Source organism: Emydura macquarii, unplaced genomic scaffold (assembly GCF_026122565.2).
Source record: "Emydura macquarii macquarii isolate MOO-44397 ecotype Brisbane River unplaced genomic scaffold, CSIRO-AGI_Emac_v2 contig_2473, whole genome shotgun sequence".
Classification (NCBI taxonomy): Eukaryota; Metazoa; Chordata; order Testudines; family Chelidae; genus Emydura; species Emydura macquarii.
Window position 1 is genome coordinate 8,801,042 of NW_027132610.1, and position 25,074 is coordinate 8,826,115.

The 25,074-nt window shown below is 38.4% G+C and overlaps 1 protein-coding gene across 2 annotated transcripts in view; it reads right to left on the reverse strand.

Annotated features, from left to right (window-relative positions):
• FLT3 (fms related receptor tyrosine kinase 3) overlaps nucleotides 1-25,074 on the reverse strand; it is a 48,325-nt gene that overhangs the window by 12,815 nt on the left and 10,436 nt on the right. For both annotated transcript variants that reach the window (XM_067562738.1, XM_067562737.1), the window contains exons 4-15: nucleotides 24,081-24,198; nucleotides 21,759-21,919; nucleotides 20,958-21,097; nucleotides 20,721-20,874; nucleotides 16,106-16,274; nucleotides 12,725-12,831; nucleotides 9,990-10,101; nucleotides 7,997-8,175; nucleotides 6,530-6,636; nucleotides 6,310-6,442; nucleotides 6,115-6,219; nucleotides 3,430-3,540 (exon numbers count right to left, since the gene is read on the reverse strand). In XM_067562738.1, coding sequence (XP_067418839.1) covers nucleotides 3,430-3,540; nucleotides 6,115-6,219; nucleotides 6,310-6,442; nucleotides 6,530-6,636; nucleotides 7,997-8,175; nucleotides 9,990-10,101; nucleotides 12,725-12,831; nucleotides 16,106-16,274; nucleotides 20,721-20,874; nucleotides 20,958-21,097; nucleotides 21,759-21,919; nucleotides 24,081-24,198 — 1,596 coding nt within the window. The remainder of the gene's footprint in view (nucleotides 1-3,429; nucleotides 3,541-6,114; nucleotides 6,220-6,309; nucleotides 6,443-6,529; nucleotides 6,637-7,996; nucleotides 8,176-9,989; nucleotides 10,102-12,724; nucleotides 12,832-16,105; nucleotides 16,275-20,720; nucleotides 20,875-20,957; nucleotides 21,098-21,758; nucleotides 21,920-24,080; nucleotides 24,199-25,074) is intronic.

The window sequence follows — 25,074 nt, forward strand, 5'->3', positions numbered from 1 at the left end:
GTGGACAGGGGATCACTAAAGTTCCCTCTCAAAAATCTAACCAGAAGAGCATTCGCACTAATGACTAAAGGCCAGATTTTTAAAGGTGGTTAGCCACCTAATGAGATTTTCAAAAGCACTGGGGCACCTATTGAAATCAACGAATTTTAGGCACCTCAGTTTTAGGCATCAGTGAGTTTTAGGCACCTTTCAAAATCTGACTTTTAGTGTACGGGACTAGAAGTTGCCATCCATGACGATGTAGCTTGTCATCCACACTAGATGGGGAAGGCACAAAAGATGAGGTAGAGTCCAACTGTTTTTGGGAAATGACATAATGGCTTTTTGAGGGATGGCAAAGAACCTGGTTTTCCCATAAAGGCCCGACATCTTCTTTTGAGAGTGAGAAAGACTTCGGACATATACACTCCACCCTCAAACTGCCTGCTGGAGAGAAAAGACTTTCTAATATGCAGGTTTTTGTATTGCTTAACCCAGATGCTGTCATTGCGTTTTGGGCCATGTTTAGCAGTACCTTTTCTTATGACAAACCGAGTGACTGTTGTTTGATTTAAGCCCCTTCTTTTCATAGTATTTGATTATTTTGTACGCTCTAGCAATAAACTCTTCTAATTTAAGACCATCTAGAGTGAAGGTGCGGATGTATGTTGCCATACTCATTGGTGGGGCTTTTAGGGCCTGTCTACACACCACTTGGAAGCAAGCCTCTCCACCTGGGCTGACAGACTTGGGCTTGCGCCACTGCTGTAAAAATAGCTGTGTAGACAGTGCTTTGAAGTTGCAGCTTCGGCTGTTGCTCAGGTTCTGAATACCCTCCCCCTCTCCCTTCTCCACTTAGTTGTAGTCATCCAAAACTAGTTGCGATGATCTAGTTAGCTGCCCTCCTTTTACATTTATGGCTTCGTCTCATGACAGTATCGTTGTTCATATGAGCTGGGGAAATTAGATTTAATTGTTATTATTATTATTTCTGCCTTATGATAATATCTATCGCTCAAATCTTTCCTATTTTTTAGTGTGATGGATGTAACAAATCAATTACAAATACAAACACCAGGTAGAATCCTGGCCTTGCTAACACAATCTTCCTTATCCTCTCTCCATTCACTGGTACTACTACGTTACTTGAATTGTAAGCTGTTTGGAGGCAGGGATCACCCATCTTGTACAACACCTAGCACAATTCCTGGTCCTAGGCACCACCACAATGCAAATAACAAATAACAAATCTTGCCTCTCTTATGTTTTTTCATCCTTATTCTATTCTTCTGTTCACTTGCCTCTTTATTTTTCCTTTCTCTGCTTCACTCGCTCCTCATCCTTCATTCCACTCTCTTATTTTTATTTCCTTTTTCACCCCTCCCCACTTCCTTTCCTTTACTGTCATTCTTTCAGGCTACCCAGTCTTCTTTCCCTCTTAGCCTTGGTCTTCAAACACTTTTTGTACCAATGTAACTATTTTGGTGATTTTCTACTGCAGAAAATAAATAGGTACAACACCCAGTGTGGACACAGTTATAGTAATAAAAAGATGCCTTACACCAGTATTGCTTATTTCCCTTGCCTTACATGTATTAACTACTCCAGTACAAACACATTCATCCCAGCATAACTGTATCCATAGTAGGTGGGGTTGTACTATTTTAACTGTACCAACTATACCACTCTATATATATAGTTAACTATAGTTTAACTATAGTTAAAGTGGTACAATTTTTGTGTGTAGACAAGCCCTTAGGTTCTCTTTTGTTTTACGTTCACTTTATTTTCTGTATCTGGGCCACTGCATAGCACAACACTAGAAAAACAAACAAACAAACAAACTCATAACTTGAAGGTCAGAAGGGACCATCATGGTCATCTATTCTAACCTCCTGCACATTGCAGGCCACAGAACCAGACTCACCTACCTCATTTCACTATTTATTCTATTGTTAATATTATGACACTGAACAGGATTTTTGAGATGTGTAATTTATCAGGGTTCACAGATGTTTAATATTGCTGCTAATGGCAAATTTTTAAGGTATTTATATTTGTAGCCGGGAGATGTGGCCTCCCTCGGAGATTGACACCGAGGGAGAGCCAAACCCCCCTTGGGGATTGGAACCCAGGACTGCAGCACCAGATTGGAAGCAGGTAGGCAGGGCTAGGCCTATAAAACCCAGGCCTGCCTGCTCAGTCAGGCCCCAGTGGCCAAGGGAGAAGGATACCTCTCCCTTGGTGCCCAAGCCTACAGCCGCTCCTGACCACTACACGGAGGAGAGGCTGTCAGAGCTACTCATGGCGTGTGGCCCTGAGAACCTGGAGGAGCTGCCTGAACCGGACGAGCCGGAGGAGACCCCTGGGACCTTGCGACCTGGAGGAGAGGCTGCCTACTGCCTGGGGCCCTGAGGACCTGGAGGAGCAACCCAAGCTGCCAACGCCCGATGAGCCAGAAGGGACACATGGACCCTGGGATCTAGCGGAACTGCCCTTTGCAGATGACCCTGAACAGTTCCCAGGCCTGCTGTCAAGCGACGAGGATCCAGGGTTCGCCTCAGGAAACCAGGTACTCTAGGGAGAGGGTGGGAGAAAGAAGCCCAGGGAAGCTGACTATGGTCCGGTGGAGCTTGCACTCGCTCCAAGTCAGCGTGTTTTGGCCAGAGCCCCACTGACGGGACACCCCGTCACTGACAGGGCCTGGGCTGGGATGCAGTGGAGACGGGTGGGCCTGCATCCCCCTCCCCCATTCCTACCCTGACCTAGGGATGAACGCCCATTGGGGGCCAGAGCCTGTCTCTTACTGCTAGCCACACCCTGCCGAAGGGCCAGGTGTGGACTAGCGATTCTCCCTGTTAAGGTCTAGAGACTGCTGCCCCTCTGCCCTGCCCTGCCTAAGGGCCAGGGCCTTGGACCATTTCCTCGCCCTCTCAGGCTGCAGACTGCTTACTCGCCCTTCCAAGGGCTCAAGACTGTGTTTGTCTGCCTGCCCTACAGAAGGGCTAGGCCACAGACTGCTTACTCGCCCTGCCCAGGGCTCGAGACTATGTTCTCCCATTGCCGGCCTGTCCTGCCAAAGGGCTAGACCTGAGACTATTGCCTCGCCCTGCTGAGGGCTGAAGGCTGTTTCCTGCTGCCGGCCAGCCCTGGCTGAGGGCCGAGCCGTAGACTGTTTGCCCCCCCTTGTGATGGCAAGAGACGATTACCCCTAAGGAGCAGCCTGAACCTAAGGCTCACTCTATTAAGGGCCAGAGGTGGCCCCTTTAATTTGGACTCCCCGAAGGTTGTAGGCGCTGGGAACTGTGGCCTCCCTCGGAGATTGACACCGAGGGAGAGCCACCAGCGCAGCCCCCTACAGGGGATCTTCTACAGTATTCTGTTCAGAAGTCTTCTTTAGTATATTTAGTATATTAAATAGTTAGTATATTTCAACTTGGTGTTTATTACCTGACATGGTGCAAGCGCCTAATAGATTCACAATGTTTTCATGGCTTCCAATATGAGTCATCATTTTGAGCTCTGACATTAGAGCGTCTTCTTCAGAAGGGTCAGATTTTTCTGTAAATATAACAGCAACACAAATTTAGAAAAATATTTATAGGCTAGAGTTTGAAACCTAAGTAATTTAGGTTCTTTGCGGTGTACAAAGCTTTCATTTTACATTAATCCCATCAATATAAAGCTGTCAATGTGTAGAAAATTGTTCTGAAGTATAATACCTTAAGGTAAATAGATATTCTATCTATCTAAATATCACACCTGGAACACAGACATAAACACACAAACATATATATAAATATGTATGTTTATGTTCCAGCTATAAGCTTTGTGAGATGACTTTGTGGTCTTGAAAAACAGATATCATGAAAATGACAAAATAAAGAACTATTGGCAGGTTCTAACAAGGAGCCAGAATTTGCTTTAAATAGGCAACAGGGAGACAGATATAGAGCCAAATTCCTTTCTAAGTTTATATTGCTATAAAATTGAAACATGTTCAGTAGGGTTACTTTGGATTTACACAGTTATAACTGAGAGCAGAATTTGGCCCATATCTTTTCCCTGTTGTCTCTCCTGATTCAAAACTGGAATGTGCAATTCCTAGTTGACAACTTAAACTGAAATGGAATTGGCTCAGTTACAATATAGAGAAGCAGTACAGCTACTGACCCATAATTATTTGTTTACTCATTTATGCAATTCCCTGGAGGCTGACTGAGTGAGGGAATCTAATGTTTATGATTTCTCATCCACCATAAAGTGTACAAATAGTTATACTCCAATTGGCTCATAAAAGCCTTTAGCCAATCAGTGTATAATCATTTCAATAATGACTTTATACCTGTTTTTCAATAAACGTCGAATCATTATGCAAACTCACCTCACATAACTGCAGATAAGAAATACAATTTAATTTATGTATTTAATTATTCTTAATTGGAGAGAGAGGAACTAAGAACTCCTCATTATGCTAAAAGAGGGGGAGGTATTGAATGGGCCAGAAACTGAGGCAGTCATGTCTGTTCTGAAAGCAGTAATCAATGGAGATGACTCAATCAAAGGGTAAAGGTTAGAAAATGGAAAGTATATTTCAGTATAACAACAAAATGAAGGAGTTTTCTATTCGCTCAGTAAATAGTAAAATGGTACCCTGTTCTAATAAACTTCTCCTTTGCCTCAGAGTTCATTTAGCCCAAAATAATGTCTCATTACCTCATGAATGGGAAGCACTCTCTCTATATCAATTAAATAGAGAGAGAACTTTAAAAAAGTTACTAGAGCTAAAACTTTGCCCTACCACAGCATGGAGGAGGCTGGATTACATGGTGGAGCTGGTTTCTACAAGTAGAGAGCCCTTCTAGAATTCTGAGGTGGGAAACCTCCTCAGAACTGGCTTTGTGGGAAGCCCTCTCAGGGCTGACTCTACATGACTGTTAAATCCTGTCCCCTTTTTTGGATGGAGTCCCATTTCCACATCTGAATGCCATCTGTGGCAGTTGGGGTACTGGGTAATCGTATCATAGGAAGCAGGATCTCGCCACATCCCAATGATTTGATGGGGGCAAGTTCCTCCCAGCTATGAAACAGCTGAGAAACTGAATGGCCTGCAGAACAGGGAAGACAGGACCAACTGGGTAATGTGGTCAAAGACAGCATCCAGGACTAGCAGGTCTAAATTAGAGCTGTCAGCTTGGCTCCCTCCAAATCCACATGCACCAGCCACCGGAGCTGGCCAGCTACACTGGGAAGAGAAGGATGCTGTCATGCTGGCTGGATTGCGGAGGAGCATTTATGATATTGTTTGACATCAGTATGTCAAAATCATAGTAATTCATGTAAGATATGCCATGTCAGGTACCGTTAGAAAGGCTATAATGTGCTAAGTAAGATGATAATGTTTATGTTCATGTGTTATACGTGTAATGGAAGTTATGAATATGTTTGAGATATCTGTATTTCAAATTGTGCTGTCTGGGACACACCCCAGACAAGATGGCTGCAGAACAATAGCCTGCTTAATGCCCATTAAGACATTCCCAGGTGCAAGGGGCCCAGGGGGAAAAGCCAGAGGTATACCTGATGAGTCACAAGGACTTGCTCATGTGACTCTGAACTCCATTTTGGTTCCTGTAAAATTCCAGAGACAGCATGGCAGGGGCCAGAGGATATATAAGGCAGAGGCCTGGAAATCCATTTTGTTCTTCAGTCAGGATTCAGCTTCAGCTACCAACCTACCTCTGGATCAGCTCATCTACAACTGAACTGAAGCTGTGAAACAAAGGACTGAGACCCTCCAGATACTGGATGTATACCAGAGGGACTATACAAGCCTGCAAATGCCACAGTTCTTCTAGAAACCTGATGTATATGGACTTTCAAATCATTTGTATGTATCTGATTACTTTAATCCTTTAGCATTTCTCTTACTGTTTATTCCTTTCTTTTTAAAATAAACCTTTAATTTTAGTTACTATAGGATTGGCAGGCAGCATGGTATTTGAAGAATAAAAGGACTCTGATGTGCAATAGCTAAGGGAATTGATTTAGAGGGACTTCTGGGGCTGTTTCTACCTTAAAACACAAACAATAAATCACTGCCTGTAAGTGCAGTATCTTTCTGGTTTACTGTACCTTTAAGCATTTTAACTGCAACTTGGACTGAAACTCCTGTTTTACTAATTCCATAAGCTGTAGCATTCACTACTTTTCCAAAGGCACCAGAGCCAAGTGCCTGCCCTACAAGAAAAAATGAGTTAATGTGATTTCTAGTTTAGTGCAATGCAAACTGATATGATGACTTCATGGTTTACATAGCAGATTGCTCACCAAATTCCAGATTTTCTCTTGGAAACTCCCATTTGAGATCATATTCAAATTCACTGAAATCAATGTAGATGTACTCATTATCTGAAGGACCAACTATCTGTATCATTTGCATTTGGCTTTCATATCTAGATTGCTTCAGAAATGGAAAAACTGTATTAGTCAGAGAAATAGTTTTCCAAAAGACGGGTGGAAGGCAGTCATTTACATTTTTGCTTTTTACCTTTTTGAATTTATGAAAAATAAATATAAGCAAAATAGCTATAAGTGGAAGGCAAAATCCAATAACTGCATAGAATGAAACATTATCTTGGAGGGAAAAAACAGCTCCTGTAATTTAAAAAGATACATGTTATTAAGCAATGAATCAGAACGTGAGTGTAATGTTAAGTTAGAAGGAAAAGAGTAAAATCTGTCTTGATTGTATTATCTCTACTATTTTTCCAATTATACAAAACCTTTTGAGAGGATAGGTCTGCTATTGTCTAATTAACACCATCATACCAAAATTACCAGGTCTAACTTTTTCATCATATAGGTAAATACATCATTGCCCATTCAGAAAAGTAACGCCAGCGTACAGTAAGTCACTGTGTGCCATCCAAACAATATATGCTAATGTAAACTAAGTATGTTTGACACATGCTTAAATAAATTCATGTTTTCATTAAATTCAAAATATTAAATGTTAGAAGACTGGATTCATAATACTTAAATGTATTCTACACATGTTTTCATACACATTCCAGCCTACATACTCCACTAATCATGCACATGTTATCACTAACAAACCAGGCTGGATGTCACAAAGACATATGAAAAGGACCCCTTAATAACTAATGGTACTAAAATCAGAATCCCCTGCCTCTTCCTTGTTATACTTTTATGATTCTAAGACATTCAAGGTGAAAGTGTGTGACCTTCTCTCACAGAAGTTGACTGACTGTGATACCCTCTCCTCTTACTTCTCTGTCTACTTTCTTAGTGTAACTGCAACATGTCTTCTGAAATCAAAATTCAGCAACTTTAATACCTTCTATAAGACTATATACTGCACATGTGAAATGTTACCTGGTAACATATATCACACGTGATCAAGACAAAGGAAACCTTTACGTTCACATTAAATAAAGCAAATATTTGCCTACTTTCTAAATAACAATGAATATTATTTTCTGTAGCTCAAATATATTTTTGTATGGAATATATATGGGCTGTAAATCTTAAGTCTCAGAGAAGATATTTGAACAGAGCAAGACCTGATAGCCATGTTGTCTTCTTTACAATCATACATAAAAGGAGGATCTCATACATTTCTATAAGCAAAAGGGGCTGCCCATCAATTCGTAACTTGATTTCCAAGTATAGTTTACTAACTGGAATAAAAAGCAGGCCTCTAGATTCATGGTGCTTGATTCTGCAGCTGATTTTAATGGAGGAGGAGTCTGCTTTGGGGCTGCTGGATTTGGTCCCTATTATCAGATCGCTGAACTTAAGAAAAAGATCATGCCAGAAGGGATACACATTTTTCCCACAATTCTACCCAAAGCCTGTGTGGAATCCTATATTTTATGGCAAAGAATATTCAAATTTGGACCAACAATATGGAGAAGTGATACAGTAGTTTTCTCTTTTTGCGGTCTTTAATGAACTTGAGATGGCCTGCACTGTATGTGTAGCTCTACAGTACCTTGTTGGTTAATGAATCCCTTCTCACAGGATGAGCCCACAGAATTGTTTGCACAGCACTCAACAGAAAGGCCTATCACTGTATCCTCTATATCTAAAGCGCTGCTGGAATGCCAGGACCCAAAGGCTTTTCTCTCATGTGTGTTACTCCAAATCCCTTCTGTGATTTCTTCTGTACAGCTAAAAAGAAATGAGGTCCAGTTATGATTGTTACAACTTGCACAGGGTTTCGGGGAGGCCAAATAATCAGAAATGATTGATGTTTGTGTGAGAGAGGAGAGTATTGCTGGGCTTGATTTTTACTATATTTATTGTTAGTGTGAGGGCTGGGAGAAGGTGCTAGGTTTCTTTTTCATTTGATTGTGTTTTTAATTTTGGTAAAGGCACCTAGAGCCAAGGATGGGTGCTTTTGTGTACATTATGGTTCTATCCTGAGCTGGTGCAAATCAGCATAACTCTATTGTTTCCAATGGATCTATGCCAGTTTACACCTGAGGAGGGGCTGACACTCTGAATCTAAATAAAATAAATATAAGGGATATTATTAAGATTAAGATTTTGTCACGGTTATTTTGAGTGAAAGTCACAGGCAGGTTGTGGGCAATAAACAAAAATTCACAGAAGCCCGTAACCTGTGCTTGACTTTTACTCAAAATAACAGAGGCGGGGTGGCCAACAGCTCCAGCCACTGCGGTGGAGGCTGACGCTAAAGAAGTCATGGTGGTTTGTTAAAAGTCACGGAAACTGTGACCTCCATGACTAAATAGTATCCTTTGATATTATCCAGGTTCTGCTTCTGGTCTCCACCTGAGTTTCACTTTGACTGTTTCTCCTTCACTCTGCCCACTAATCCACTTCCACTGGGACTGCTTCAAATGCTCTCAACTTCTCAGCAGCTTCCAAATAGCTGCCATTTAAAAAAATTAACCTGCCATGAAAATGTTTACATCTTTCCCCTAATGTATGCAATTTCCTCTCCAAAACTACACTGGCTCAAGGCCTTGAATGGAAAACATTCAGTCCTGAATGAGAAACAAAGTTAAAGTCTAATATTTAGAAAGAAGAATTTTATACCAAAGGAACGAGGAGATTACCAGATTGTAATGGGACACACAACACTTGTTCCAGACCTACACATTCCCAAGAGTTTGAATTTTGGAGTCACGGCATTTTATGTATAAAAAGCTATTCTAAGAAATATTTTAAATTTACAAGTTAAATGTTTTTCTCTCCTTCTGATTTTTGTACAATTAGACTTATAGAAAGAAGGGGACTGAGGTGCAAGGATAGAAAAACAATAATAATTAAAAAAAAAACTTGCTAAAATATTTGAAGTCTCATTCATAACATTCCATTAGTATATTTGACCTGGTACCTTAATTTGAATGTAGGTTTATTAGATTGTTAATTCAGATAAACACAGTTTTTGGAATGAGTAACATAATGACCACACAGTCCAAGAAACACCACCCGGTACCTTGAAGTTTCAGGGCCTGATTCATTGTCCCTTGAAGTAAATGGAAAGACTCTCATTCTTTGGGCATTAGATTAGATCCTTAATGCGCTTCCAGGTACTGAAATGGTTAGATAAACCAAAAGAATATCTTGACACTTTGATATATTCCCTGATGAATCCACTGATCCTGATACTTTGATTCACTAGGACCACTGGATGCACCAAGGAAAGCGTATATGGGATCCAATATTCATATGGGGACAACGTCTTACTATTTATATAAACGTAGCTGTGATTATTTCAGTTTAAAGAACTTCAGATACACACGCTTACAGGCCTGATGTTGCTCCCATTAAAGTCAAGGAAAAACTGTCATTGAATCTGATTCATCCATGTACCAAACTACTATATGTTATTTTAGAAGTACCCCCAAAGTTCAGCTTACAATGTGCTAGTCACTGGTTAGTCTTTATTTAGCCAAGGAAACAACAGATAAGATCACTAAAATCAAAAAAGGAGAGAAAATATCTTTATTTACTTGGAGGAATCAGGTTCCAGACATTTCCTCCAGGTCCAAGATGGTGCCGGATAACTATCAGAGAAGCAAGAAATCTGTTTTGAGGTTGACTGTATGGTTACTTTAGGTTTCCCTGTAACAAACATAGCACAAAAAAAGTTTAACACAAGACTGTAGTCAATAATACAGTTACGTTTATAGGATTATACCATACCAAAAGTGATCAAAATCTATTTAGTTATTTATAAAGCATCCTATCACCAGAAGCCATGTTAGTTAATCTCCAGAGCAGCCCAGTGAGGTAGATAAGTATTGTTATTTCCTTTTTATGTATAATGGAATGGCGACAGAGAAGTGAAATAATTGACTGAGGTCTCACAGTGGATCAGTGGAAGACCCAGGCTTAAAACTCAGGACTTCCTGACTCCCAACTCCAACACAATCATTCCTCCAAACTATGGTACACATGAAGAGCCAAATTCTCAATGCCTGACTCCCACACAACTCCCACTGACGATCATTCCTTTTGTAGACAGTTAATCTAAAGCAATGACATGACATTACTAACATGTAGCAAAGATAATTGAAAATGTTCAGCAAAAAATACTGGATGGAATACATAACACATGATAGTGCAGCACAAAGAGGTACTAAATGTTCATGGGATTGTGATAGTTGGTGCTTGTTGGAAGTGTCACCTAATGGTTAGGTGGTCAGTCCCTTTTTAATGAGAAGGGGGCCCTCTGAGGTTTATCAAAGGTCTGGCACCCAACAGTGCCTTAAGGCTGCCCTCCCTAGGCCACTTCCTGTCCCTGCCCCCCATTGTCCAAGTTTTGCAGTCTGTAGCAAACAGGTAATGGAAAAATGCACCTTCTGTCCGTTGGGCCCCAGCCGCCAGACATCGCTTTTCTAAGTGAGGCTTCTGCAGCATCCTTCTCAGGAGCTCCCAGGGCAAGGTCTTCTCCCCGCCTTGTCAGCCCCCTGCTAAGCTGTCTGACTTTCTTTTAAGCTGCACCTCCATCTGGAGCATGTTCTGCAGGTGCAGCTGGGCAGGATAGTCTGGATACAGAGTTGCTCTTTGATATCTTTAGTTCTAGGGCAGGATTATACACCCCATCACTGGGTTATGGGATGAATTTTGTGAGCTCACGAAGGTCATAAAGAGGCTACAGGTAGGCTATGGTAAATTATACCTGAGTGAATTTTCTCCTATCACGCTATCCCACTCTCAAATATTAAGTGTATTTTGCCTTTTTGAGCTAATGTAACCATATTTCAGTTGGTGCCTTGCTTTCTTAAGAAGTTTTCATTTTCATTTTCTTGATGTGTGACAAATGTCTCTATTTTTGTCCACATGGCTAGTGGTACACTAGAGGTGGGAATTCTTTGTAAAAGGCTATTTCCTGATTATATTTGATGTCTGAGATTTCTTTGGGATTTTCTGCTTGGTTTTATAGGGCTTGGGGATTTCTAGTTAACAATCCAGTCGCATAGGGCCTGATTCTCCTCTCACATTGGTGTAAATCAGAAGCACTTCTAATGAAATCAACGGAGCTGTATTGGTGCAAAACAGGTGCAGGTTCCAGGTGAATGAGGCCTAGAGAGCGCTCAAGTGAGAATGAAGCAAGAAATTAGGAGGCCATGTCTACAATTCCCCGCGGCTCGGACTACGGGGTATGAATAGCAATGCGTACCAAAGTGCTGCACTGGAGCTCCCCTCTGTGGATGCTGTGGGTGTAAACTAAAAGGTTCCTAGCTCGCATTACCATAGTCCTCTTTAAATAGAATTATATTAAGGAGAACTAGGAACCTTTTAGTTCACGCCTGCAACATCCACATGGAGGAGTCACAGTGCAGCACTTCAATGCACACTCCTGTTGTCCAAACTGTGAGGCAGTGTAGACATATGAGAAGCACATGATAGCAACTGCTACATGGAGAGTGTGAAAAAATTCTGACAGCAGTTTACGATATTTCCCCCTCCCACTTTTTTTTAAACCTTTCTCATTTTGATGACACCTATCATTGTAGTAATATTTCCAGGACAGTGAGATAGTTTTCAATATTTCACTAGGATTCAGACTACCTGAGGGTAGATCTACACTGCAGTCGGAGGTATGATTGCAGCTCCAGTAGTTCTACCCACACTAGCATTGATCTAGCTATCCTGACTACAAGTAGACGTGAAAAGTTTGTACGTCTTCATTGCTATTTTTAGCCATGCTGGCTAGTGCGGGCATGTCTATCCGAGCTGTAATCACACCTCCGATTGCAATGTAGACAAACCCTTACTGCACTCCAAAATCTGCAATATGCAAGTAAAAAGAAATATTCCATCTAGGTTGTAGAAAGAAAACCAGGCTTGTTTAATATATATTTACATGGGAGTCATTAAGAAACAGAAGACATTAGCAAGCAGCCTTAGTATTGGTCAAACCTTAAAATTCCCATGTACCCAAACTTTTTTTCTTCTTAAAAAAAAGTTTGCTTTATTGTATTGTCTAATATATTTTATACCTAGTTATGGTTCACTTTTGAATATTCTAAAAATTCCTGATCTAGAATATGATGAATTGTGATATTCTTTTTTTTTTTTTTTTCTTTTCTGTAGGATGAAGGAGGGTAGGGAAAGAAACAACATAAGGGGTGAAATCCTGGCCTTATTGAAATCAATGGCAAAATTTCCATTGATTGACTCCAAAGGGTCAGGATTTTTCACTGATAAATTTAATCAAACCTGTGTATTTTTTACTTACGTTTCACATACAATATCATTGTTTTATTCATATATGTATCATCATTTTCTGCATAAAATACATATTCCCCTGACTGATACTTATGATCACAGAACCTTGAAGAAATGCTGTTGAGAAAAGAAAAAAAAATTGCTTAAGCATGTTTACAGGAGTCAAATATTCTTAAAAAAATTCTTGTTAACAAAGAATCCAAAATAAATTTGTTTCTGAATAAAGAAATGTAAAAGCAGTCTCCAGAAATAATGATATTCTCTCTGAGCTGTAATGGAAGAAAATTGGCATGTGTCCCAAACCTGTTCATTTGATTGGTTTATTTTTGTCTAGATGATGTCAGATTTGAGAAAGAACTTTTGGTGGCTCATCAGTGTTAGAAGAATACTTAAGGGAAATGCACCTTACATGTAATTACTGGAGCTCTAGGCTACAGATTTCCTGACTTAAGGGAATAAGGATCGTTGGCGAAGAGCTTCAGTCAGTCAACAGTGGTCAAGAGGGCAGGCGTATTAAGGAAATCTATAACAGGCAGAAGAGAAGAAACAGCCAAAATCAGCAGGTAGGTACACAGGAGAAAGAAACACTCAGCACTGAAAAAGAAACCTAGAGAGAGGGGGGAAAGCTGAGTAGCTTTTATTAGACAAGACACTTAACACAGAGTTATGAAGCCAGCCCATCCTTATGTGGTTCTAAAGCAAGAAAACTCACATGAAGAGAATGGTGGTTTTACCTGCTGACTGAGGCAAAGATTTTCATTAGCGATTACTGATTTTGCGTGCCTTGATTGTAGAGTGCTCAACTAGGACACCTTAAAGATATCTAGGTGCTCAGCACTTTCTAAAAATTAAGCCCCCTTTAGAGGATCTCAAGTTGGGCACCCAAACATTGATGTATCCAGAATCATTATTCACAGGAAAGAAATAAGAGCATTTAAGAATAATTTATTTGGTGTCTATATATAATACCAAAACAAACAAAAAAAAAAACGTGGAAGAACAAGATGTATATGAGAACATTTTGGAATTGATTCACCCATAGAAAGGAAGTGAAAAGCAGCAGTGAGCTAAACACAGATATGGTCTGTTTTATAAAGAGAGAACAGAAAATGGAAAGTCTGATAGAACCTGTTGTTGCTATTGTCAAGTAGAGGAACTAAAGATGGGTTCCAAATTTTTTATAGCTTAAAATTAAAAGTTAAGGAGTAAAGTTCATAGTACAAATTTACTATAGATTGCAATAAGGAGGAACAACTTGATAAGGAAATAACATAAATCAAAAAAGGAAATAAAATAAAGGATATGAAAGGAGCAAAGTAGAAGTGATGGGAGATAGGAGTGCTCAACCATAAACCGAAACATGCAAAGCTGAAAAAAAACAAATTGAGCAGTGTGTTACAGAATATGATTGCATATTTGTTTTTTAATTTATTTACTTTTCTGTCCATTGAACCCATCTATAAAATGGGTACAATAATAATATTTAACTACCTGCTTTCTATAGGGTCACTGTGTTGCCTGAAAATCTTAAAGTACTAAGTATAATTATCTGGGATGCTGTAAATGAAATTTAAAAAAAAACAGTTTTTAAACAAAATTGATTCCCTTGGTCCTATGCCATGTAGTACATGGGCAGCTATGTTCTATAATTGATACAGCTCCCCAGATCAATTTCACTGGAATCTTGACTAGGATGCAAGAGTCTCCCCTGGAGATGGCTAAGATGTGAATAAGCAAAACCAGGCCTGCATAGACAGAAAAGCATGGACTTGTCACAGAACTTGGAGATGGTAGTCACAACTCTGGAGTTTGATAGCAACATGCATTTTCATGCTGAAAAAGCAATCTAGAGTGACTTCTGAATTCCTGAGACCAAGTGGTGACCCCACCCTCCTGTATATTGGAGTTGCCTAAACCATCTCAGAGTTCCTAAAAATGCTGTTTTTGGTCCACCATCACTTTACTCTTATCTGGGTTGAACCAGCTGTCTATCCTCCAAGCACAACTGTCTGCCAGATAATCAGGAAGCTAAGAGACAGTCTATAATAGCTGGAAAGTAAAAAAGCTGAGTATTATCAGCAAATTAATTGTATGTCTTGGACAAGGATGAGTAAATGCTCATGACTATCTTTAGAGAGCTCATCTCCGGAAATGATCTTAACCATTGAAGAACAGATCAGCCTACTCACACAAGAGACTGCAGATTAATCACTAACAACCAGTAATCAACTCTACCAAAGTCTTCTGGCAGAACTAACATTATCACAGAGACAGATCTCCTGCATCCATTGCCAGGAAAAGATCATCTACCAGGTTGATCAGTGCTGTCTCTGTACCATGTGAAGGTTTGAATCCAAATGCCAAATCTGATTCAGATGGAGCGCCAACTCTGATACAAAATAGGACCAAAAAGGCCTAAGACTAAAGTGAAGTGTAACAAACCAATAAAGCTAAAAAGTGAAAGCAAGATTGCAACCGAGTTTTAAGCAAATAATGAAATGTTTAAGAATATGAGGAACAAGAAATCAGTACAGGAGCATTATGTCCTCTCAGACTTGTTCACATTGCTAAAATGTTAACTTTTTTCCTGACTTTTCACGAAGTTAGAGGTTCAAATGCCATATGACTTTACCTTGCAATGATGAAAGGAAACACAGAAGGAAATTAGATAATGATATCAAGAAATTAGCCTGGAGACTGGATAAATCATTAAGACTAGACAGGATCCATGCCAGAACTTTATTATAGGAAGTAACAGAAAAGATAGTTAACCATTTTTTTCAAAACCTCTTTTGTAACATAGGAAATATCCATGAACCGGACAACTATTAACATTTTTGTAATGTAGAAGGCCTGAGGGATCCATAAAAGGTCTAGGAAACTATAGGCCAATAAGCCTGACTTTAACATCTTGAAAGATACTGGGAACACTAACCAAGAATGGAATAAAACTAAGGGAATACCTAGAAGGTTATAATTCAGTCATAGATGATTGGAATGGATTCATAAAAGGAGAATTATGTCTAAGATAAAGAAACTGAGTTTTCTGAGGATATATCAAAATAATTGAAAGAGGGATGTTATGTGCATAATTTAGGGGAAAGGATTTGTTATAACAAACAAGACTGATCAACATGGATAACCCAAGATGTTACATGAGTTGTCCTTGAAGACTCAAGTAACATTACAGAATACTTTGGTAACAGTACTTTACCACTATATCAATCTATTTATATTTTAAAAAGAATAATTAACTTAAAACCAAAAGCCCCGCTCTATATGTTAAAAGAAAAACTGAACAAATACTTACTTCTATTTTTTAAATGAGACAAAAAATAAAATAAGTATTTGTACAAATTATAGCAGAAAAATATTCAGAGTAAATAAGTACCTGTATCCATCCGCATTGTAACTTTGCTCACAAGGAAATGATTTTTCGGAAAAAATCCACATACATCTAATTGGTGGGTATGCTTTAAGTTTAATTTCAAAACAAAACTTTTCCAACAGATCAATCTCAAAATCTTCTCTTGAGTCAGTTACATTTATAAATCCCTTTTCTGTGAACAAAATATTAAAATTCTATTATACAAACTGCCATCCAATTAAGGAATTTTGAAAATGTGCACACTTTTATTCTCATTTATCATTGCACGTTATAAATGCATTGGTCACAATTCACTAAGGAGCACTCTGTTTATCTACAAAAAGATCCGGTGTAATACTGAACGATAATATACAGGTTTTCTCATGGTGCTCCACTCCAGTTTATGTAATTCTCTGTCTTTGAATGAAACCATTTGATTGGCTTGGTTAATAAAAGACTCAAAGACCTTTCAGAATACAGGAACTCATCCATCTTTCTGCCCCTCAAGTCGTTTTGAATCGACTGTAGTGATCATCTCCTGTAAATTTCTTTCACTCAATTGTAAATACTTATTCCAAATGTTAATAACTTTAGATTTATAAAATAGAAAATAATACATCACTGTCAGTGTAAGTATCTCTGGATGGCTGCTGTCATTTCTTACCTGTAGAGGGCTGATTTTGAAAAAACAAAACAAAATATATACCTACTGCTTTGTTTGTTAATTTAGAGAGAGATAGAAAAGTAACTTTAAAATCTATTAAAATGATCATTAAAAAAATATTCACATCTGGGAGGGCCTGCTCCAAAGTGCACAGAAATCAATGGAAGCCTTCCCACTGACACCAATGGACTTAGGTTCACGTCCATAAAGGAAAGAAAAAGTGAATTGTAGTAAATATTGCTGGTTTGGGCTTTTCTTTTTAAATGGTTTTCTTTGGGCCATATCCACATACTCTGTAAAGCACAGTTTTCTCTAGCTGATGTTTTCATTTAGCAAAGAATACGGTGGAAATTCCTACATAAACCATAAAAAGGGACAATGCTTTAAAACAAGAAAGTGTTTCCCTTTGTGTGAATTCTCCAGTTTTTGTGTGTTATAAGCTTCCTGGCTGTACAAACAGGACTGAGGGGAGTATTTTTCATCTTTTCAGGTAGAAAGTCATTTGAAGTTATGCTGTGAGCACCGTTCAGATTAAATGGGTCTCACAGCTAATTCCATATTGCCCATAAGTACCTTGAAATAAAGTGACAATTTCTCTACAAAAGAACTTAAACAAAATGGTTTTTCCTCTTAAAGTTGAAAGAAAGGAGTGCAAGAGTGAGTGGTCTGATCTTCACAGCGGTTCCTTTTCAGTTCACTTATGGCAGTTTTTTTTATTTCTATTCAAAATGTATTAAGAGTAATTATTTAGGGATCATGGGAGTCAAGTTGAAACTCCTAATTCTGAGCATGATCTTTTCATGTTTCTGTTATTCTTTTTACTTTAGAACCTGGTATTCAGCGGCTTAAACCATTTATTTTAAAATTGCTCATCTCCCCTGGAACAAAGATTGGATAATGTCTAGAATTCTTTATCCAGTGCTATTAAAAAAAAAAAAATTGGCATCCATGTCAGATAACATCCAGAAACTGGATGTGAGAATAAGAGACATGAAGAACTCCGCAGCTGCGGTGGATGGCATGGTTTCTGCTGTGTTTAAAATAAACAAAACCTCTCTGCCAGACTTGACAATGTGGAGAATAAGGCTAAAATGAAAAAGGTGGTGATTAGGAGGCACATTTGAAAAGGAGCAAAAAAATAGCAATTTATGCTGTTTTGCTGAAGTGTTTTCTTCCTGCAATAATCCTACTCATCTACTTTGAGACTACCCAGAAGGAAATCTATCCACTTCATTCATCTATAAATTGAAGGAATCAGGGTTGAGACTCTCCAGGGTGAGAAATGTGAACATTAAATTTAAACAAGCTACATAGTTAAATTTGGGATCCAAGGATGCAGTTTTTCTAGGCTTGAAGAAGACGAAGAGAGACGTGTCTCATCTGTAAGCAGCAGCCTCGGTTTGAATTTCTCCTTCCTTTACTCAGAAACTTTGAATACATCAGAATAGCAGTTTACTGTATTTAGTTACCATGAAATAGGAAAGCTAACAAGCCTAGTTGAAAGCCATATAAACCAAATGGGCTGAATGCTGCGCCTTTGCTTTGCCTTAGATTTTTTTTTTTTTTTAATTTTCAGGCTTTATGCAGGACAAAACTAGGAGTTCAAGATATTCAGCTATAGCACCATGAAGGTGGGAATCAACTAGCCCAGGCAATAATCTAGCAGCTAGAGCTGAGCAAATGATGGATTTTTTTTTTTACTGGCAATTCCAAAGAATAAAAAATAAAATAAATTTCAAGTTGAGCCATGGATGAAATTTTTAATTTTTTTTGGTGAATTGAAACATTAAAAAAACTATTTTAGGTCAAGAAAGACATTTTTCCTACCCAAACCAAAATGTTTTGTTTCTATTTTGAGAATTTTTTAAAACATTTTAAATTGAAAAAAAAAAAAAAACTAAAGAAAATTACAGTGTCATTTCCAACAAAAAAACCCCCACCCATTCCATTTTGAAAGCCTCAAACTGAAACATTCAAGTTTTTCCTGAATTTTATTTTATTCATTTATTTAAGTTTTATTTTAGTTGCTTGAAACAATTTGGCAGAATCAAAAGGAATCCACAAAATATTTCAGTGTTGCCAAATCTGCATTTTTCTGCTGAAAAAAAGGTTGGGTCAAAATTATCATCCAGCTGTACTATCAGCAACTAGCTACCACCCTAGGGTTTTCCATGGTGTCCATTACGGCAGTATCCAATGGTATTTCTACAGTGAAAAGAAAAACCTGCAGTAGCAAGTCTCAGAGCTTGGGTCAGTTGACTTGGGCATGTGGGGCTGGAGCTGTGGGGCTAAACTTGCAGTGTAGACATTCCCACTCAGGTTAGAGCCCAGGCTCCAAGACCTCCCCCATCACCATGTTTTAGAGCCCAGGCTCCAGTCCCAGTGGGAATGTTTAGACTGCTGGTTTTAGCCCTGCAGCCCACGTCAATTGATAAGGACTCAGACTCAGCGCTGCAGGTTTTCCTTGCAGCACAGACATACCCTAAGCCTTCTAGTATGCCAGTTTGGCCAGTTATAGCCTGGGTAGCTAGTCATAATCATATTGTCGTTAATTAAATAAGAAGAAAAATTGGATATTACCTGGAAGTTAGTACTTCTTTTCTGTTATCTAGCTGTTGCGTGTGTATGAATCTATAGAGAAGGAGGTGCGATTCTTTCCCAGATTTACTCATTCACAAATAATTTTACCCACCAGATGTTATGTTTTCACTCTGTAGTCACTCACTTTGAGCAGGGCTCCACGAGGGAGAGCCATCAACCTCATGCCTTTGTTACGGGTTCTGTGAGAGAGTCCACCACTGCATGCTGTTGTAATAACTGTATTTAATTCCTGTGCACGTAGATTATACATGGTACAGATTCGGGTAAATTAAGTTATGTATCAGTGCAACCAGCATGTAAAATAAATACTAACCGGATAGTGCTGTGGTGCAGGACGTAAGGGGATATGAAGGCCCCTGAACTGGCTACCTGAATCATAAGTAGCAGTGTGGCAGGGGGAGCAGGCTCCACAGACATGATATGTCCCTTCCTTGAATGGGGGAGCAAAATGGGACAGGGAGTGTGTGGTAAAGACCCAGATCAGTTTATTCCCTACCCAGAGCAGCAAGAACTCATTCTCTCTGGATCACAGTGTCCCCCCTGGATTTCTCCAGAGTGAGCACAACAGCAGCACTGCTCATGGGAATGCCACCATTCAGCCCACTAAAATGACCTGATGTTTGGAGAGCATCATTTCGAAGCACTTTATAACATTTACGAACTATGGGCACAATTCTGCAAGATACACATTGGCCAGTGTTGCATCTGATGTATATTTGCTAGCACAAATTTATAAATATCAAACTACAAATTGAACAAGAAAAACAGGAATAGAAAATATTGCATAAGTACAAAGTGGCCAAGTTACCATTGCTTTACAAACCTTAACTCTTGTATATTCTGGCTTTTTACATTTTAACTGGACAACGTGAATTTTAACGTAAAAAATGTATCTCCTATATTTGTTATAAGGTCAACAGGATAATTCCCAAAGATGGTTGGTCAAACCTGTACAGAAAGTTTTAATTACATGAAACTTCAGGTACCTGGAAACCCTCTGGTTAGGTCAAGTATTTTATATCCCTATCCTCCCTCTGAAATGGTTGCAGCTGCCATCTTGAATTATTTTGTGTCTGGTAATAATATTGCAAGAATGACATCATTGTGTAGGCTTCACTTCAAATTAATGTTATGGTGGTGTCATTCCCAGAAGCATTGTCCTTCGGGGAGCAATATAAATAACCTGGGAGAAGGTGTGATTGTGGGGTACCTGCAGAGATACGGATAATTCAGTTCTGGCTTATCTCCATTTTCAAGTAGAAACAGGAGGATTTTTCGTAATAACTGTAATCATATTGCATGTACATGCAAGCAAACAGCCGAATGACTAAAAGAAAAATATAGCACAAAGTTAACAACACGAATCTGAATTACCTAATACTTTAACCAAAGCTGTTTTATTTGGATGTTCTGTGGAAGAACAGGTGTAATGTCCACTATCATTTCTTCCCATTGATGAGACAAATGTATAGAGAATCCGTACCACAGATGAGTCTTGTTGATAGTCTGTTTCTTCAAACCAGCGCCCCTAGTTTTTAATAAAGGTTTGTATTTAATATTGTGTGATACTGCCCATCATTGCTTATGTGAAAATAATTCTGTCTTTATTACCTGCTTTAATTCTCTGTTTTCAAAATGCCATTTCAGTCCGAATCTATAGATTTCATAAACAGCTCTACATCTTATCAGTAATGGTTCCCCAGCCTTAAGAAGGAATTCTGGTAAAGATCCTTCAAGTTTTTCATTTAGATCTACCAAGTGAAAACATACCAGTGAGACAACAAATAAAATCACTTTCCCCCATAAGAAAATATAATTTATTTAAACTTTTCCTTCCCTCCCACACCCCCTTTTCACATTTGTAAGCATCCATAGTTTTTGCTTCTATTATTGTATTTGTAATGATAACAGACTATTTTTCCAGATTTATAACTAACATTAAAATGAATTAAAAGAGTCTAACATTTAAATAAATAAAACTAAATTCAGTCCTGAATTTCAAATCCAACAGTAACCCTGTATTCTCAAATGGTACAATTCAACATAGAATTAAGCCAATCAGAGTAGGTTTATTCCAAAAAAACCTGAATATCAATATTACAGAAAAATCATTTAAAAGTATGATACTAAAGATTTGTGTGAAAAAATAGCAGCTATTTAGGAAATGTAAAATAACACAACAATTTGTTTTTAAATGTATTACAAATAACTATTAGAATTTAGGAGATAAATATGAGACAGAAACATAGCAGGATTACATTAATTTTGCCCAGTAATACACCTCTAAACATATTTATTCCAGTGATGACAAATTTACAGGCCAGTCTTACAAACCTTACTCAAGTGAGTAGTGCAATTAACATCAGTGGCAGGATTAGGCCTCTGTTTAAATAAACCTTATAGTTATGTTACCTATTGTATACAGCTTGGTGCATTCTCTGCCCAGCTCATTAGTTGCGCAGCACTGTATGTCTGTTTGAAATAATGTATTTGCTGAAAATCCATGTTGCACCTTCTGTACTCCATGTACTTCCCCGTTTCTTTTATTGTTTTTGTGATTTATATTGGTGCAACTGTAATTACAAATACAATTATTTACTGAATCATTTGGTTAATCCCAAACAGATATCCAAGTTATGAGAAAATACAAACAATGGTAGAGAAATTGGCACATTACACAGTTGAATAAAAGGAACTAGAAAATGTGGAGATTATAAAACAAAACTCCAGGGGAATGGAACTAGGGAAATTACCAGATAAACAGAATGAGCTGTTATTACCTGAATACACTATCAGTGCTTATACTGGTAGGTGTAAACATTTGTAATTTTATAAATGAAATTCTGGCTCCATTGAAGTTAGTGGCAAAACCCAGTGAGCCCAGGATTTCACCCTACATTTCTGGGATTTAATCTTGCTTCTCATGTATTTGTAGAATGCTTTTTTGTTACCCTTTATATCTCTAGCTAGTTTAATGCCATTTTGTGCCTTGGCTTTTGTAATCTTGTCCCTACTTTCTTGTGTTATTTGTTTATATTCATCCTTTGTAATTTGGCCTAGTTTCCACTTTTTGTAGACTTTTTTTTTTTTTTTTTTTTTTTTTGAGTTTCAGATCACTAAATATCTCCTGGTTAAGGCAGGGTAGTCTCTTGCCTATTTCCTATCTTTCCTATGCAGTGGGGTAGTTTGCTTTTGTGCCCTCAATAATGTTTCTTTGAAAAACTGCCAACTCTCTTGAACTGTTTTTCCCCTTAGTCTTGCTTCCCATTGGATCTTACCTACGAACTCCATGAATTTGCTGAAGTCTGCTTTCTTGAAATCCATTATCTTTATTGTGCTGTTTTCCCTCTGATCATTCCTTAGAATCATGAACTCTACCATTTCATGGTTACTTTCACCCAAGATGCTTTCCACTTTAAAATTATCAACCAGTTCCTCCCTATTTGTCAAAAATCAAATAGACTCATAGACTCTTAAACTCTAAGGTCAGAAGGGACCAATATGATCATCTAGTCTGACCTCCTGCACAGTGCAGGCCACAGAACCTTGCCCACCCACTCCTGTAATAGACCCCTAACCTATGACTGAGCTATTAAAGTCCTCATACCATGGTTTAAAGACTTCAAGGTACAGAGAATCCATCAGCAAGTGAGCTGTGCCCCATGCTACAGAGGAAGGCGAAAAACCCCCAGAGCCTTTGCCAATCTGCCCTGGGGGAAAATTCCTTCCCGACTCCAAATATGGTGATCAGTTAAACAGCAGCTCCCATCTCTCTCCACCTTCTGAAATAAGAAACTGTCTCCAATGCATTCTAAGAACTTGTTGGATAATCTGTGCCCTGCTGTGTCATTTTCCTAACAGATGTCTGGGTACTCTTCCATCACCACCAAGTCCTGTGCCTTGGATGATTTTGTTAGTTGTTTAAAAAAAGCCTCATCCACCTCCTCTTCCTGGTTAGGTGGTCTGTAACAGACTTTTACCATGACATCACCCTTCTTTTTTATCTTTTTTATACTTACCCAGAGGAAAGGATAAAAGGGGTAAAATCATAAACATCTGTGTGATCCAGGCACTCGAGAGGGACAGAAAGCCATGCTGTTGCACATGCACTCTGTATGAAAACATACTGAATGTTGATTTTATTTACCCATGACCTAATATGTTTCTTGGAACATATTCACATTGCCCATAGAACCACTTGTCATACATAAAAGCCTCAAGGAAAGGCAACTTATGTATAAAATTTCTCATGACACCCTTCTCACCTGCAACCTCCACTCATTCTTAAAAGAGCTAAGTTTTAGGGAAATGGAAAAGAAAGGGCTATGGTTTAGAAATATATTTAATTCATTAACTATGTCAAGAGAAGATACTTGGATTTGGGCCAACATTTTCAGACTAGGTTGCCTAAAGTTTCCAAAAGGATACTTTGGCCACATTCTCCAAGAAGAATATACTGCAGTTCATACAAAAATGTGAGTTCACCCATTGCACTCACATTCACTCAATTTTTGCATATAGGTTTTTGAAAACAGTGTGTGTGAAATTTTGTGAGAGCATCTATTGCATTCTCCTTTGAAAAATCTGACTCCAGTTCTCCTTCAGTTGTTCAGGTTTAATAACATCAAAAATAAGTACACCAGGCAGTATAAGGTCTGTCGGTTTAGGAGGACATCAAGACTTACACCTTAAAATTCAGTAAACAAAAAAAAGGTAGCATTATATGCACTATACCTGTTATCAGGTGTTCTGCAAAATAACCATTCGATAACTGGTTTAGGGTAGCTTTCAGATTGGCAGTTTATAACGGTCAAGTTTTCACTTTTCACAAAATATGGCTTCCTTGGTTTACCTATTAAAAGTAGTGAAAATATTTTCAAACATGCTGCAATATTTTTGAAACATCATATCCATCTTTCTAATGTGTAGGACATTTTTAATCTTGTGAAATGGGAGGCTATATACTTTGTGTCCGAGTTATAGATTTATAAAACAAACAAGTCTGTCACTTTAAATAATCTTGATAGACTTCCTGAGGTAAGAATCCAACACTGATTTAGGCATACATGTAAACAGTAACCAATTGCATTTCTTGTTATGTTGGGAAAATGACAGCAAGTGTCAGACTGAGATGGTTTGATTGTATTACGCATAAACAAAGTACGAGAAGAAACCAGAAGGCAAAAAATCTACCCTCAGATACCCATACTTGACTCCCAACAAGAGCAGTGACTACAATGAGAACAACATGCAGGCTTTCAAGAACAAAATTTGATCTTTGGATATTTGAACTGTTAACAACACTAGACCAAATTGTTTTGCTCAGTTCATAATATATTATGTCACTTTATTTATTATAATATTTTTTTCAAGTGATTTTAATGCCTGTGGAAAGTAAAGAACTGTTTGTCTAAGTTCCTCATTTGTACAAGCTCCTTAGTCCTGACCTGGTAAATGTGTCACCTCTCTGACTTCAATGAACGGCCTCTAGGAATCAGAGAGTAATCTAGGGCCTGATTTTCAGAGGTGTTAAACACCTGTAGCTTTCATTCAGTTCAACTGGAGTTATGGGTGCTCGTACCACTGAAAATCAGCTCCTGAATCTATTTTAATTAAATCCATGAAGAATCTACTGAAACTGCATGCAGCAGTGCCTCTTCTCACATCCTTATTTTGTAAGTTTATTACACCAAGACTGATGATGACTTTACTTAAAACTAAAAATACT